General features: G+C 37.6%; 1 protein-coding gene across 1 annotated transcript in view; it reads right to left on the reverse strand.

Moving 5' to 3' along the window:
* TEX11 (testis expressed 11) overlaps positions 1-16,153 on the reverse strand; it is a 375,812-nt gene that overhangs the window by 139,375 nt on the left and 220,284 nt on the right. The window contains exon 16 of the mRNA XM_068533357.1: positions 10,794-10,931. Within this exon, the coding sequence (XP_068389458.1) occupies positions 10,794-10,931 (138 nt within the window). The remainder of the gene's footprint in view (positions 1-10,793; positions 10,932-16,153) is intronic.

Raw genomic sequence — 16,153 nt, forward strand, 5'->3', positions numbered from 1 at the left:
ACCTAAAAGAACCAAAGAGCAAACAAACAATGATGAACAACACAATAAATGAAATTAAAAATTCTCTAGAAGGAATCAATAGCAGAATAACTGAGGCAGAAGAAAAGGATAAGTGACCTGGAAGATAAAATAGTGGAAATACCTACCACAGAGCAGAATAAAGAAAAAAGAATGAAAAGAATTGAGGACAGTCTTAGAGACTTCTGGGACAACATTAAACGCACCACCATTCGAATTACATGGGTCCCAGAAGAAGAAGAGAAAAAGAAAGGGAGTGAGAAAATATTTGAAAAGATTATAGTTGAAAACTTCCCTAATATGAGAAAGGAAATAGTCAACCAAGTCCAGGAAGCACAGGAATCCCATACATGATAAATCCAAGGAGAAACATGCCAAGACACATATTAATCAAACAATAAAAAATTAAATGCAAGGAAAAAATATTAAAAGCAGCAAGGGAAAAGCAACAAATAATATACAAGGGAATCCCCATAAGCTTAACAGCTGATCTTTCAGCAGAAACTCTGCAAGTCACAAGGGAGTGGCAGGACATATTTAAAGTGATGAAAGGGAAAAACCTACAACCAAGATTACTCTACCCAGCAAGGATCTCATTCAGATTTGATGGAGAAATTGAAACACTTACAGACAAGCAAAAGTTAAGAGAATTCAGCACCACCAAACGAGCTTTACAACAAATCCTAAAGGAAACTCTCTAGGCAGGAAACACTAGAGAAGGAAAAGACCTACAAAAACAAACCCAAAACAATTAAGAAAATGCTAATAGGAACATACATATCAATAATTACCTTAAATGTAAATGGATCAAATGCTCCAACCAAAACACACAGACTGGCTGAATGAATAAAAAACAAGGCCTGTATATATGCTGTCTATAAGAGACCAACTTCAGACCTAGGGACACATGCAGACTGAAAGTGAGGGGATGGAAAAAGATATTCCATGCAAATGGAAATCAAAAGAAAGCTGGAGTAGCAATTCTCATATCAGACAAAATAGACTTTAAAATAAACACTATTGGGCTTCCCTGGTGGCGCAGTGGTTGGGAGTCTGCCTCCCAATGCAGGGGACACGGGTTCGAGCCCTGGTCTGGGAAGATCCCACATGCCGCGGAGTGGCTAGGCCCGTGAGCCACAATTGCTGAGCCTGCGCGTCTGGAGCCTGTGCTCCGCAACAAGAGAGACCGCGATAGTGAGAGGCCCGCGCACCGTGATGAAGAGTGGCCCCCACTTGCCGCAACTAGAGAAAGCCCTCGCACAGAAGCGAAGACCCGACACAGCCTAAATAAATAAATTAAAAAAAATAAAAAATAAAAAAAATAAACACTATTACAAGAGACAAAGAAGGACACTATATAATGATCAAGGGATCAATCCAAGAAGAAGATATAACAATTGTAAATATTTATGCACCCAACGTAGGAGCACCTCAATACATAAAGCAAATGCTAACAGCCAAAAAAGGGGAAATCGACAGTAACACAATAATTGTAGGGGACATTAATTAACACCCCACTTTCACCAATGAATAGATCATCCAAAATGAAAAAATATAAGGAAACACAAACTTTAAACGACACATTAAACAAAATGGACTTAACTGATATTTATAGGACATTCCATCCAGAAACAACAGAATACACTTTCTTCTCAAGTGCTCATGGAACATTCTCCAGGACAGATCACAACTTGGGTTACAAATCAAGCCTTGGTAAATTTCAAAAAGTTGAAATTGTATCAGGTATCTTTTCTGACCACAAAGCAATGAGACTAGATATCAATTACAGCAAAAAAATCTGTAAAAAATACGAACACATGGAGGCTAAACAATACACTACTAAATAACCAAGAGATAACTGAAGAAATCAAAGAGGAAATCAAAAAATACCTAGAAACAAATGACAATGAGAACACGACGACCCAAAACCTATGGGTTGCAGCAAAAGCAATTCTAAGAGGGAAGTTTATAGCAATACAATCCTACCTCAAGAAACAAGAAACATCTCAAATAAACAACCCAAACTTACACCTAAAGCAATTACAGAAAGAACAAAAAAACCCCCAAAGTTAGCAGAAGGAAAGAAATCATAAAGATCAGATCAGAAATAAATGAAAATGAAATGAAGGAAACAATAGCAAAGGTCAATAAAACTAAAAGCTGGTTCTTTGAGAATATAAACAAAATTGATAAATCATTAGGCAGACTCATCAAGAAAAAAAGGGAGAAGACTCAAATCAATAGAATTAGAAATGAAAAAGGAGAAGTAACAACTGATACTGCAGAAATACAAAGGATCATGAAAGATTACTACAAGCAACAATATGCCAATAAAATGGACAACCTGGAAGAAATGGACAAACTCTTAGAAATGCACAACCTTCCGAGACCGAACCAGGAAGAAATAGAAAATATGAACAGACCAATCACAAGCACTGAAATTGAAACTGTGATTAAAAATCTTCCAACAAACAAAAGCCCAGGACCAGATGGCTTCACAGGCGAATTCTATCAAACATTTACAGAAGAGCTAACACCTATCCTTCTCAAACTCTTCCAAAATATAGCAGAAGAAGGAACACTCCCAAAGTCATTCCACGAGGCCACCATCACCCTGATACCAAAACCAGACAAAGATGTCACAAAAAAAGAAATCTACAGGCCAATATCACTGATGAACACAGATGCAAAAATCCTCAACAAAATACTAGGAAACAGAACCCAACAGCACATTAAAAGGATCATACACCATGATCAACTGGGGTTTTTCCCAGGAATGCAAGGATACTTCAGTATACAGAAATCAGTCAATGTGATACACCATATTAACAAAGTGAAGGACAAATCCATATGATAATCTCAATAGATGCAGAAAAAGCTTTCGACAAAATTCAACACCCATTTATGATAAAAACTCTCTGGAAAGTAGGCATAGAGGGAACCTACCTCAACATAATAAAGGCCATATATGACAAACCCACAGCCAACATCATTCTCAGTGTCGAAAAACTGAAACCATTTCCTCTAAAATCAGGAACAAGACAAGGATGTCCACTCTCACCACTATTATTCAACATAGCTTTGGAAGTTTTAGCCACAGCAATCAGAGAAGAAAAAGAAATTAAAGGAATCCATATCGGAAAAGAAGAAGTAAAGCTGTCACTGTTTGCAGATGACATGATACTATACATAGAGAATCCTAAAGATGCTACCAGAAAACTACTAGAGCTAATCAATGAATTTGGTAAAGTAGCAGGATACAAAATTAATGCACAGAAATCTCTTGCATTTCTATACACTAAGGATGAAAAATCTTAAAGAGTAAATAAGGAAACACTCCCATTTGCCACTGCAACAAAAAGAATAAAATACCTAGGAACAAACCTACCTAAGGAGACAAAAGACCTGTATGCAGAAAATTATAAGACTGATGAACGAAATCAAAGATGATACAAACAGATGGAGAGATATACCATGTTTCTGGATTGGAAGAATCAACATTGTGAAAATGACTCTACTACCCAAAGCAATCTACAGATTCAATGCAATCCCCATCAAACTACCAATGGCATTTTTCACAGAACCAGAAGAAAAAATTTCACAATTTGTTGGAAACACAAAAGACCCCAAATAGCCAGAGCAATCTTGAGAAAGAAAAACAGAGGGGGAGGAATCAGACTCCCAGACATCAGACTATATTACAAAGCTACAGTAATCAAGACAGTATGGTACTGGCACAAAAACAGAAATATAGATCAACGGAACAGGATAGAAAGCCCAGAGGTAAACCCACGCACATATGCTCACCTTATCTTTGATAAAAGAGGCAAGAATATACAATGGAGAATAGACGGCCTCTTCAGTAAGTGGTGCTCGGAAAACTGGACAGCCACTTGTAAAAGAATGAAATTAGAACACTTTCCAACACCATACAAAAAATAAACTCAAAATGGATTAAAGACCTAAATGTAATAAGGCCAGACACTATAAAACTCTTGGAGGAAAACAAAGGAAGAACACTCTTTGACATAAATCACAGCAAGATCCTTTTTGACTCACCTCCTAGAGAAATGGAAATAAAAACAAAAATAAACAACTGGGACCTAATGAAACTTAAAAGCTTTTGCAAAGCAAAGGAAACCATAAAGAAGACGAAAAGACAATCCTCAGAATGGGAGAAAATATTTGCAAATGAAGCAACTGACAAAGGATTAATCTCCAAAATATACAAGCAGCTCATGTACCTCAATATCAAAAAAACAAACCCAATCCAAAAACGGGCAGAAGACCTAAATAGACATTTCTCCAAAGAAGATATACATATTGTCAACAAACACATGAAAAGATGCTCAACATCACTAATCATTAGAGAAATGCAAATCAAAACTACAGTGTGGTATCACCTCACACTGGTCAGAATGGCCATCATCAAAAAATCTACAAACAATAAATGCTGGAGAGGGTGTGGAGAAAAGGGAACCCTCTTGCACTCTTGGTGGGAATGTAAATTGATACAGCCACTATGGAGAACCGTATGGAGGTTCCTTAAAAAACTAAAAATAGAATTACCATATGACCTAGCAATCCCACTCATGGGCATATACCCTGAGAAAACCATAATTCAAAAAGGGTCATGTACCACAATATTCATTGCAGCTCTATTTACAATAGCCAGGACGTGGAAGCAACCTAAGTGTCCACTGACAGATGAATGGATAAAGAAGATGTAGCATATATATACAATGGAATATTACTCAGCCATACAAAGAAACGAAATTGAGTTATTTAGTGAGGTGGATGGACCTAGAGTCTGTCATACAGAGTGAAGTAAGTCAGAAAGAGAAAAACTAATGCCATATGCTAACACATATATATGGAATCTAAAAAAAAAATGGTTCTGATGAATCTAAGGGCAGGACAGGAATAAATATGCAGACATAGGAATGGACTTGAGGACATGGAGAGAGGGAAGGGTAAGCTGGGACGAAGTGAGAGAGTGGCACTGACATATATACACTACCAAATGTAAAATAGCTAGCTAGTGGGAAGCAGCTGCATCGCACGGGGAGATCAGCTGTGTGCTTTGTGTCCACCTAGAGGGGTGGGATAGGGAGGGTGAGAGGGAGACGCAAGAGGGAGGGGATATGGGGATATATGCATACATATAGCTGATTCACTTCGTTATACCGCAGAAACTAACACAACATTGTACAGCAATTATACTACAATAGATTTTTTTTAAAAATTAAAAAAAAATAAATAAAGATTATGGAGGACCTTAAGTCTAAGGAATTTGGTCTTTATTTACAGGGTGCCACTGAAAATTACTGAGCACGATACAATAATCAGTTAGATTTTTCCAGTAGTCTTAGAGGTAATGAGGGCTTGGCATAGGGTAGTGAGGTAAAGATGGAAGGGGCGACAGCTGGCAAAAATATTGCAGAGGTAGAATTGACCAGATGTGGCACACGACTGAATATAGGGGGAGAAGAAAGAATCCATGAATCTAAGATTTCAGTCTTAGATAGCCGTATATACCCAAAGACAGTAGAAAAGTGGATGTGGGCTATGAGAGAGATCAGGGTTAGAGATATAGATTTGGGTATGGAGAGCTGAAGCTAAGAAAACAGTTGATGAATTTCTGAGGGGATAGTGTACAACAGAAATAAAAGAAGGGAGAAGAGAATAAATTCAACAAATGTTTATTGAAAACTTACCATGTACCAAGCATGCTCATGGGTGTTAAGGATAAAATGGAGAATGAGATAAACAGTACCTGCCCTCATCCAACATTTATTTGGGAAAAGAGACTACCAATCACATAAATAAAAAAGGAACAGTCAGAGCAATAGGATTAAGAGAGTATGTCAGGGATTCCCTGATGGCGCAGTGGTTGAGAATCTGCCTGCCAATGCAGGGGACACAGGTTCGAGCCCTGGTCTGGGAAGATCCCACATGCCACGGGGTAACTGGGCCTGTGAGCCACAACTACTGAGCCTGCGCGTCTGGAGCCTGTGCTCCGCAACAAGATAGGCTGCGATAGTGAGAGGCCCGCGCACCGTGATGAAGAGTGGCCCCCGCTTGCCGCAACTAGAGAAAGCCCTCGCACAGAAACGAAGACCCAACACAGCCAAAAGTAATAAATAAATTAATTAATTAATTTAAAAAAAAAAGAGAGTATGTCATACATAGAATACAAATTTACAATTACCAAAGAGGAAGGGAGGCGGGGAAGGGATAAATTAGGAGTTTGGGATTAGCAGATACAAACTACTATACATAGAACAGATAAAACAACAAGGTCCTACTGTATAACACAGGGAACTATATTCAATATCTTGTAATAAACCATAATGGAAAAGAATATGATAAAGATATATATATAGATAGATATATCTGAATCACTTTGCTGTACACCAGAAACTAACAACGCAACACTGTAAATCATCTATACTTCAATAAAAAAAAGAGAGTATGTCATTAGAAGCCAAAGAGAAAGTTTCTAGAAGGAAAAAGTAGTATTATATTCTCTCGTGCTAGAGAGACCAGAGGACAAAATGGACTGAGGGAAGAAATCATTAGACTTGATCATTAAAAGGTCACTAGCGGGGCTTCCCTGGTGGTGCAGTGGTCAAGAATCCACCTGCCAATGCAGGGGACACGGGTTCGAGCCCTGGTCCAGGAAGATCCCACATGCCGCAGAGCAACTAAGCCCGTGCGCCACAACTACTGAGCCTGCGCTCTAGAGCCCGTTAGCCGCAACTACTGAAGCCCACATGCCTAGAGCCCGTGCTCCGCAACAAAAGAAGCCACCGCAGTGAGAAGCCCGTGCACCACAATGAAGAGTAGCCCCTGCTCGCCACAACTAGAGAAAGCCCGCACCCAGCAACAAAGACCCAACGCAGCCAAAAATAAATAAATACATTTATTAAAAAAAAAAGGTCACTAGTGATATTCAAGAGCAGTTTATAGAATCAGATGCAAAAATCATCAAGAGGGAAATAGGTGGTGAGGCCAAAAACCTTAGAGTCACTCTTGTCTCTTTTTTTCTCTCTTATCCTACATCTGGTTTGTCAGAGAATTCTGTCAGCTTTATTTTCATATTCTATCCAGAATCTGACCACTTCTCACCATCCATACTTCCTTCATCCTGGTCCATGCTGCCATCATCTCTTGCCTAGATTATTTCAGTGGCCACCTAAACTGGTCCCCCTGCTTCCACCCTTGCATCCAGCTCAGTCTATTCAACACAGTGGCCGAGTGATTTTATTAAAATGCAAGTCAGATCTTGACACTCCTGTGTCCCAAACCCTCCCACTGGCTCCCCATCTCACTTAGACTTAATGACACAAATCTTTACAATGAACTACAATGTCTTTCTTACATGATCTGTTTCCCCACTGCTTCCTTGATCACATCTCCTGTTTTCCCTAATATTCCCTCTGCTCCAGCCACACTAGTCTCTTTGCTGTTCCTCAAACACCACATATAGGCTCCTACCCCACACACCAGAGCCTTTGCATTTGCTACTCCCTCTGTCTGGAATGCTCTTTTTAAAGGTATCCTCATAGCCAGATCCCTCATTTCCTCAGGTCTCTACTCAAAAACTACCTTCTCACTGAGGCCCTCTCTGGCCACCTTGTCTAAAATTCCAACCCTTCATTCCTCCTCTAAAACATTTAATACTACCCTTTCCTACTTAGTTTTCTCTTTAGCACTTATCACTATCTAATATAACAGGGTCAGCAAACTATGGCCTTTGGGCTCCATCCAGCCTACCAACTATCAAGCTAAGTTTTACTTTTTTAAAAGGCTGAAAAAAATCAAAAAAAGAATACTTTATGACACAAAAAATTATATGAAATTCAAATTTCAGTGTTCCTAAATATAAAGTTTTGTTGGAACAAAGCCATGCCAATTTGTTTACATATGGTCTACGCCTGATTTCATGGTACAACAGCAGAGTTGAGTAGCTGCAAGAGAGACTGTATGGCCTAGAAAACCTAAAATATTTACTATGTGGTTCTGTATAGAAAATTTGCTGACCTCTCTAATATACCATAATATTTATCTTTTTATTGTCTGTCTCTCCTAGTAGAATATAAACTCTGTGGGGGTAGGGGGTTTTGCCTATTTGCCTAGGACAGTATTTAACATGTAGTAGACAGTTAATAAATATTTTCTGAATGAACGAATACTAAAAAAATATAGGCAGTAATTTTAGGTTATAAAGTTTGGTGATGAAAGGAAGGACAAACTATAATTTGGGGAGGATGACAAGGTTGAAGAAAGGTTTTTGAATAAAGAAGGCCTAAAAATAATTGTAGTGACAGGGGAAAGAAACAGTAGAGAGAGAAAGATGAAAGAGTTAGGGTTGAGGTTTGTAGGGAAGGTCCCCTGGGAAAGTTACTTCTTTCTCAGAGATAAGGGAGAAGAAAGAATGGATAAAGAGAGAAGGTGATGAAGTTCATGTCAGTGGCTACAAGCCCAGGAAATTAGAAGATAAGGTTTTCTGCTAAAAGGAAGGATAAGGCATAGGTGCTTAGGGATAAAAAAAAAAAAAAAAAAAAATGTTTTGAAAAAAATGTTTTGGAATCACCAAGGATTGGTGAGGAGTATGACAGAAAGTCAACAAGAGTCAGTTTTACTTAGTGCCTATATGAAAACTATGAAATTTTAGCAGATTCAATAAATATGGTTTCACAAAATTTCTGAACAGTACTCAAGTAGATCCAGGGAAGGAGTGAAAAAAGCAGACAATCAAAAAATTAACAAGACTAGGTGGGAATAGCAAAATAGTAAAATATGATGAACTGTGTAACTGTTTCACCTTTCTTCATCTGTCTTAGTGCACAGTAGAGTATTCCTTACATATGGAGGTATCAAATCAATATCTGCTAAGTTTAAGACAGGAAGGATGAAATGGAGAAATATACTAACAGTAATCAACAAGGCAATCTGGCCTTAAATGATATAATCACAAACTGAGTATACATATTAGGACCTGCCTGGTTTCCTGCTCTCTTCTTCTTCCCCTCCTTACTACTAATACCATTTGAACTCCCAATTACAGGTTCAGTCCTACACTAGGCTCTAGGACCAAACTTGACATTAGTTAGAGGAAATTTAAGAAGCAGTGCTTCAAGTCTTAGAAGACTGTATCATCTATTCACTTTGTATTCTTTTTCTGGTAATTGCATCCCAGTCTGGCTCCCTATGCCTGAGCTCCACTCTTAAAAAGAGCCTCATGTTCCATTCACTTTAGGTTTGGAGCTCGACCTTGCTCTTTCTAGTCTATCTACACATACCCCCAGTGATGCAAAGATTTGAGTCCTGCATCTGAGTCCAAATGATTGAAGACCTGTTCCCTGCTGATATGCTTATGTGATGCCAACTACCTATGTGCCTAACTTATGGAATCTTTCCAACACTTAAATTTCCCCCATTGCCATAATCTTCTGATCTGCCCATTAGGATACCCTGATGCCAGCTGCTTGGCTGAGTTAAAGGCAACTTGTTCATCTCTGTAACTTCAGAGACTATCACAGTATCTCATACTATGTTCTTTCTATCTTGACTAGGTGATTACACATCCTTCCTTGGCCTGCAGATGTATCCATCCCCCCAGTTGGCATGTCTAGCTAAAGGTCCAGGTCCTTCCCAATCTTCCAGGTTAACATAAATCATAGAGTTACAAAAGCTTTGTGATTGCCTTCTTTACAGGTCTTTAAGTAAGCAGTAGGAAACTATCTTTCTGAAATAGGTAACGGTATTCTAAGCAGAAATATAATGAATTAGGTAACAAAATCTATGTGACATCTTCTTTTCAGGTCTTTAAGTAAACAGTAGTCAACCATCTTTCTGAAACACTTAAATGCTAGCCTGTGTAGAAATACGATGAATTAAGTAACCTTCCAACTTCTCTTTCAGGACCGTGAATTTATAACAAACAAACTAAATGGTAAATATTCTTTTGAAAGAAAATCTGAAGTATTTATTAAGGTAAACAACCCTTCAAAGTAAACAAATCTTCAAAGAAAATGTCTAAAATTACAACCCATAATCACGTATTTTCCCCTAAATTTGTTATTAAAACTTAAAAAGCAACAAAAACCTTCATATTTTATCTGGATCCATACTTGTACTTCTTGTTTTTCGTCTTACCACAAGACAATACACCCCATCCCATTATGTGCATACTATATGATAACCAAAGGAAGAAATGTCCCAAATGCTTTGGGGAGTATGAATGGCTCTATCCTCAAGCAAGTTTTATCCCTTTTACCTTCTAGAATTTTGTCCTGATAAGAAATCAAATGCTGAACATTTTTTTAGATTGGCTGGAAAGGCAAAAGATAACCCAGAAAGTAAAAGAACGATATTTCATCCAAGTGTTTGCTCTCACTGAATGCTTGACCCAAAAAAATGTGTACCTTAAAATTTATTCTGCTTCAGAGGACAATACTGCAGATGGTTAGCAGCAGATAACTTTGTTCATGAATTGCAATGATATATTACCTTTCAGAACAGGGTGTTAAAAATAAACAGTAAGTAATGGAATTAAGAGTCTCCAAATTTTCTCTCCTTTTGGGAAGTTCCATTCATTAATGTTTACAGTGTGCAAGTCAGGAAAATATCAATTTGACTTTGTTCTGTATGAAGTAACTCTCAGACATCCTAACCTAATAGCCAAGAAGTCACACCACTACAACCATCTCTCTGCCATTGCCCATAACAACATTTGCTGTCTTTGAAAAACAGATAAATCAAAGGACCTTATCAAATTGTCCCAAATGCAGGTAACAAGAAGCCATGTTCCTCTGTAGCTTGGCCAAGTCCACGTACGTTTGATCACATGCATAAAATCTCAGAGAACAGTAGTACCAGTGTAGGGCAGCGCCATAATCTTGTACCTAAAGTTTAAAAAGAAATAACAAAATCACAGAGATATCTCTATATTTGACCCTAATTGTTCCAAGTCACCTTTAGAAACAAAAAAAATGGCACTGTTTACATTTTTAGGCAACCAAAACACAACATCCTCTTTAGTTGAATGCTAAGTGCATTTTATTATCAGCCTTGATCAATATAAGTTATAAAGTGGCAATCAATATTCTCTCTTCTTTCCTCACATTAGAGGTTTCACGGAAACCAACAAAATTAAAAGGCAACCTATGAAATCAGAGAAAATATCTGCAATATTTTGGGGGGTTAATATCCAAAATATATAAGGAAATACTACAACTCAGTAGCAAAAAATAAAAACAGAAACAAGAACAAAAACAAAACCCGATTATAAATGGGCAAAGGATCTGGACAGACTTTTCCAAAGAAGACATACAAATGGCCAATAGGTACATGAAAAGGTGCTCAACATCACTTATCATCAGGAAAATGCAAATCAAAACCACAGTGAGATATCACTTCACATCTGCTACAATGGCTAACATCAGAAAGACAAGAGATAACAAATGGTAGTGAGGATGTAGAGAAAAGGGAAACCTTGTACACTGTTGGTAGGAATGTAAACTGATATAGCCACTATGGAAAACAGTTGGACGTTTCCCAAGAAATTAAAAATAGAACTACCATACAATCCAGTAATCCTACTTCTGTGTGGGATACCCAAAGAAAGTGAAATCATTATCTCAAAAGAGATAATTGTACTGCCATGTCCATTGCAGCAAGCCAAGGTATGGAAACAACCTAAGTTGTTGTTTACTGATGAATGTGGGTAAAGAAAGTACAGTATATGTATAAAATGGAATATTAGCCTTAAAAAAGAACGAAATCCTGCCATTTGTGACAACATGGATGAACTTGGAGGACATTATGCTAAATGATATAAGCCAGAAAGAGAAAGACAAACACTGCATGGTATCACTTATATGTAGAATCTAAAGTAAAGAAAGAAAAGCCAAACTCATAGAAACACAGAGTAGAATGGTGTTTTCCAGGGGTTTGAGGGTGGGGGAAATGGAGAATGGTTGGTAAAAGGGTACAAACTTTCAGTTATAAGATGAAAAAGGTCCGAGGATCTAATATATACATTAGATAATATGGTGACTATAGTTGGTGACACTGGATTGTATAATTGAATTTTGCTAAGAGAGCAGAACTTAAATGTTCTCACCAAAAAGAAAAAAAGGTAAATATGTGAGGTGATGGACATGTTAAATAAATCATTAGAACTCTTTCACAATGTATATGTATAGCAAATCAAATCATCATATTGTACACTTTAATCATAATTTTGTCAATTATACCTCAAAAAAGCTGAAAACAATGAAATTCCACATATGGGATGAAGAGTCTGAGAGGGTGGTGAGCCACCCTAGAAAACTCAGAATACGATTTAAAAGTTATTAAAACAACAATGATAAAAATTTTAAAAGAGAACACCCATAATTTACCATTCAAATACAGCTATTTTCATTTCTACACATTTCATTTTAATTTTACCCTTTTGTATTTTTATATAGTTGTAATCATACCTTATATTACAATTTCATTTTCTATTCTTTCCATTTAACTTCATTTTGTAAATATTAATCTATGTTGCTATGTAGGATAAGAAAATGTAGGCTATTTAGTAAATTTCCAGGTTTTTCACTATTTTAATTAAATGCTATGTTTTTGTACAAAAATGTTTTCTTACTTTTGAGGCACTTTAAAATTTTCAATGGTAAGAAGCTATTAGGAAAAATCTAATAGAAATGACCTGGATAACTTTTTTTAAGATAAGAAAATTAAGGGGGCTTCCCTGGTGGCACAGTGGTTAAGAATCCACCTGCCAATGCAGGGGACACGGGTTCGAGCCCTGGTCTGGGAAGATCCCATATGCCGCGGAGCAACTGGGCCCGTGAGCCACAATTACTGAGCCTGCGCGTCTGGAGCCTGTGCTCCGCAACAAGAGAGGCCGCGACAGTGAGAGGCCCACGCACCGCGATGAAGAGTGGCCCCCGCTTGCCACAACTAGAGAAAGCCCTCGTACAGAAACGAAGACACAACACAGCCATAAATAAATAAATAAATAAATTTAAAAAAAAGAGTGGAATATCTTAAAAAAAAAAAAGATAAGAAAATTAAGATCGCTCATGCACACCAAGGTACCCTATCGAGAAACTTCACATTTTTCAATGAAAGACAGGAGTCATTAGTACCTAAAAGGAATAAAACTCACTCCCTACTAGGAACAACTGTGCTGAGGAGGTATAACACTGCCTTTGACTGTTTAGAATTAAGATTACATTCTTCTCCAGTGTTGGAAGTGGGAGTTAAAAAAATTATCCTACAAGACTGGAAAATGAGAGAAAAAAAGATTCAATATGAGAAGGGAATTCTGAAATAATTTTTTACTTGCTCAGTAAAGAAACAGAGATGCTCTAAAAGAAAATAAGAATATCATTCTATTTTGCAGCACCTTAATGTATAAAACAAGATGTTTTATGTATACACTGTGAAATGACCACCACAATCAATGAACATATCCATCCTTCTGCAATGTCTAATCTGATGTTAATACTATGCAGTATATTTTTGATCCTAGACATACTTTTCATCTCTGGAAGTTTGATTTGGGTCTTTTATATCTTCCATGTCTCTACCTAACTTTTTGAATATATGGAATACAATTATAAGAGCTATTTTAATGTCCTCTGTTAATGTTAACTTCTATGTTAGTTTCAATTGTTGCTTCTTTTCTTCATTATAGGTTGCATTTTCCTGCCTGTTTGTATGCTTGGTAATTTATTATCAGATACCAGACGTTATAAACTTTACCTTGTTGGGTGCTGGATAGTTCTGCATTCTGGTAAATATCCTTGACCTCTACTCTGGCAAGCACTTAAATTCCTTGGGATCAATTTGATCCTTTCAGGTCACACTTTTATGATTTTTCAGGTAGGTCTGGAACAGTGCTCAGTTTAGGACTAATTACTCCCCACTACCAAAACAAGACCTTTCCGAATTCTCTACCCAATGCCCCATGAATTAGAAGTTTTCCAGTCTGGCTGGTATGAACAGGTTCTATTCCCAGACCTGTGTGAGTGCCAGGCACTGTTCTAATACTTTTAGATGGTGACTCCTCTGGCTTTAGGTATTTTCATCCCATATTATCCTGATCAGTACTCTGTTAAAACACTTGAGAAGGATTCTCTGATTGTTGGAGTTCTCTTTCTTGCTCTGTTCTCCTCTCTGATACCCTGTCCTATGAATTCTAGCTACCTTGGTCTTCCCAGACTCTCAGCTCCAACTCCTCAAATTAGGAAGCCTGCTAGGATCCACTTCAGTTTCTTTCCTCTTTTTCTTTTTTAACATCTTTATTGGAGTATAATTGCTTTACAATGGTGTGTTAGTTTCTGCCGTATAACAAAGTAAATCAGCTATATGTATACATATATCCCCATATCCCCTCCCTATTGCAACTCCCTCCCACCCTCCCTATCCCACCCCTCTAGGTGGTTACATAGCACCGAGCTGATCTCCCCGAGTGATGTAGCTGCTTCCCACTAGCTATTTTACGTTTAGTAGTGTATATATGTCTATGCCACTCTCTCACTTCGTCCCAGCTTACCCTTCCCCGTCCCCGTGTCCTCAAGTCCATTCTCTACATCTGTGTCTTTATTCCTGTCCTGCCCCTAGGTTCTTCAGAACCATTTTTTTTTTTTTAGATTCCATATATATGTATTAGCATACGGTATTTGTTTTTCTCTTTCTGACTTACTTCACTCTGTATGACACACTCCAGGTCCATCCACCTCACTACAAATAACTCGTTTCTTTTTATGGCTGATTAATATTCCATTGTATATATGTGCCACATCTTCTTTATCCATTCATCCACTGATGGACACTTAGGTTGCTTCCATGTCCTGGCTACTGTAAATAGAGCTGCAATGAACATTGTGGTACATGACTCTTTTTGAATTATGGTTTTCTCAGGGTATATGCCCAGTAGTGGGATTGCTGGGTCATATGGTAATTCTATTTTTAGATTTTAAGGAACCTCCATACTGTTCTCCATAGTGGCTGTATCAATTTACATTCCCACCAACAGTGCAAGAGGGTTCCCTTTTCTCCACACCCTCTCCAGCATTTATTGTTTCTAGATTTTTTGATGATGGCCATTCTGACTGGTGTGAGGTGATACCTCATTGTAGTTTTGATTTGCATTTCTCTAATGATTAATGATGTTGAGCATCCTTTCATGTGTTTGTTGGCAATCTGTACATCTTCTTTGGAGAAATGTCTATTTAGGTCTTCTGCCCCTTTTTGGATTGGGTTGTTTGTTTTTTTGATATTGAGGTGCATGAGCTCCTTGTATATTTTGGAGATTAATCCTTTGTCAGTTGCTTCATCTGCAAATATTTTCTCTCATTCTGAGGGTTGTCTTTTCATCTTGTTTATGGTTTCCTTTGCTGTGCAAAAGCTTTTAAGTTTCATTAGGTCCCATTTGTTTATTTTTGTTCTTATTTCCATTCCTCTAGGAGGCGGGTCAAAAAGGATATTGCTGTGATTTATGTCATAGTCCACTTCAGTTTCTATTCCTATGCTACAGCCTGGAAACTCAAGGTAGTAAGCTGAACAACTGCAGTGCTCACCTTGTTTATTTCCTATCTACCAGAGATCACTCTCCATTGCCTAAAATGTCCAGTGTCTTAAAAACCATTTTTTCATGTATTTTGTCTTGTATTTTTGGAGGTAGCGAGAGGGAGCAAGGTGTTATTCAGGCAAGGACATCAACCAGGTCTCTTACATTTTGGTTGGAAGTGGAAATCCACTAAAACAGTACGTCCTTTCTTACACATACACACACAAATGCATACAGATTAGAAGGTAATATATAAAATTTTAAGAGTGATTGGATTAAGAATGACTATTCTTTTTAAAAAAACTTACCTGTGGTTTCAAATTTTCTACAGTAAACCTGGACTGTTTTGTAAAAAGAAAAAATATTACTACTTTTTTTGCATTTTTATTACACCACAATGTTTTTAAAAGGTTTTTTAAAGAGCAGTTTTGGGATCACAGCAAAATTGAGAGGAATGTACAGATATCTGCTAGATACCTCCTGACCCCACACATGTATAGCCTCCCCCATCATCAACATCCTCTACCAGAGTGGTGTATTTGT

This window comes from Eschrichtius robustus, chromosome X, assembly GCF_028021215.1.
Source record: "Eschrichtius robustus isolate mEscRob2 chromosome X, mEscRob2.pri, whole genome shotgun sequence".
Classification (NCBI taxonomy): domain Eukaryota; kingdom Metazoa; phylum Chordata; class Mammalia; order Artiodactyla; family Eschrichtiidae; genus Eschrichtius; species Eschrichtius robustus.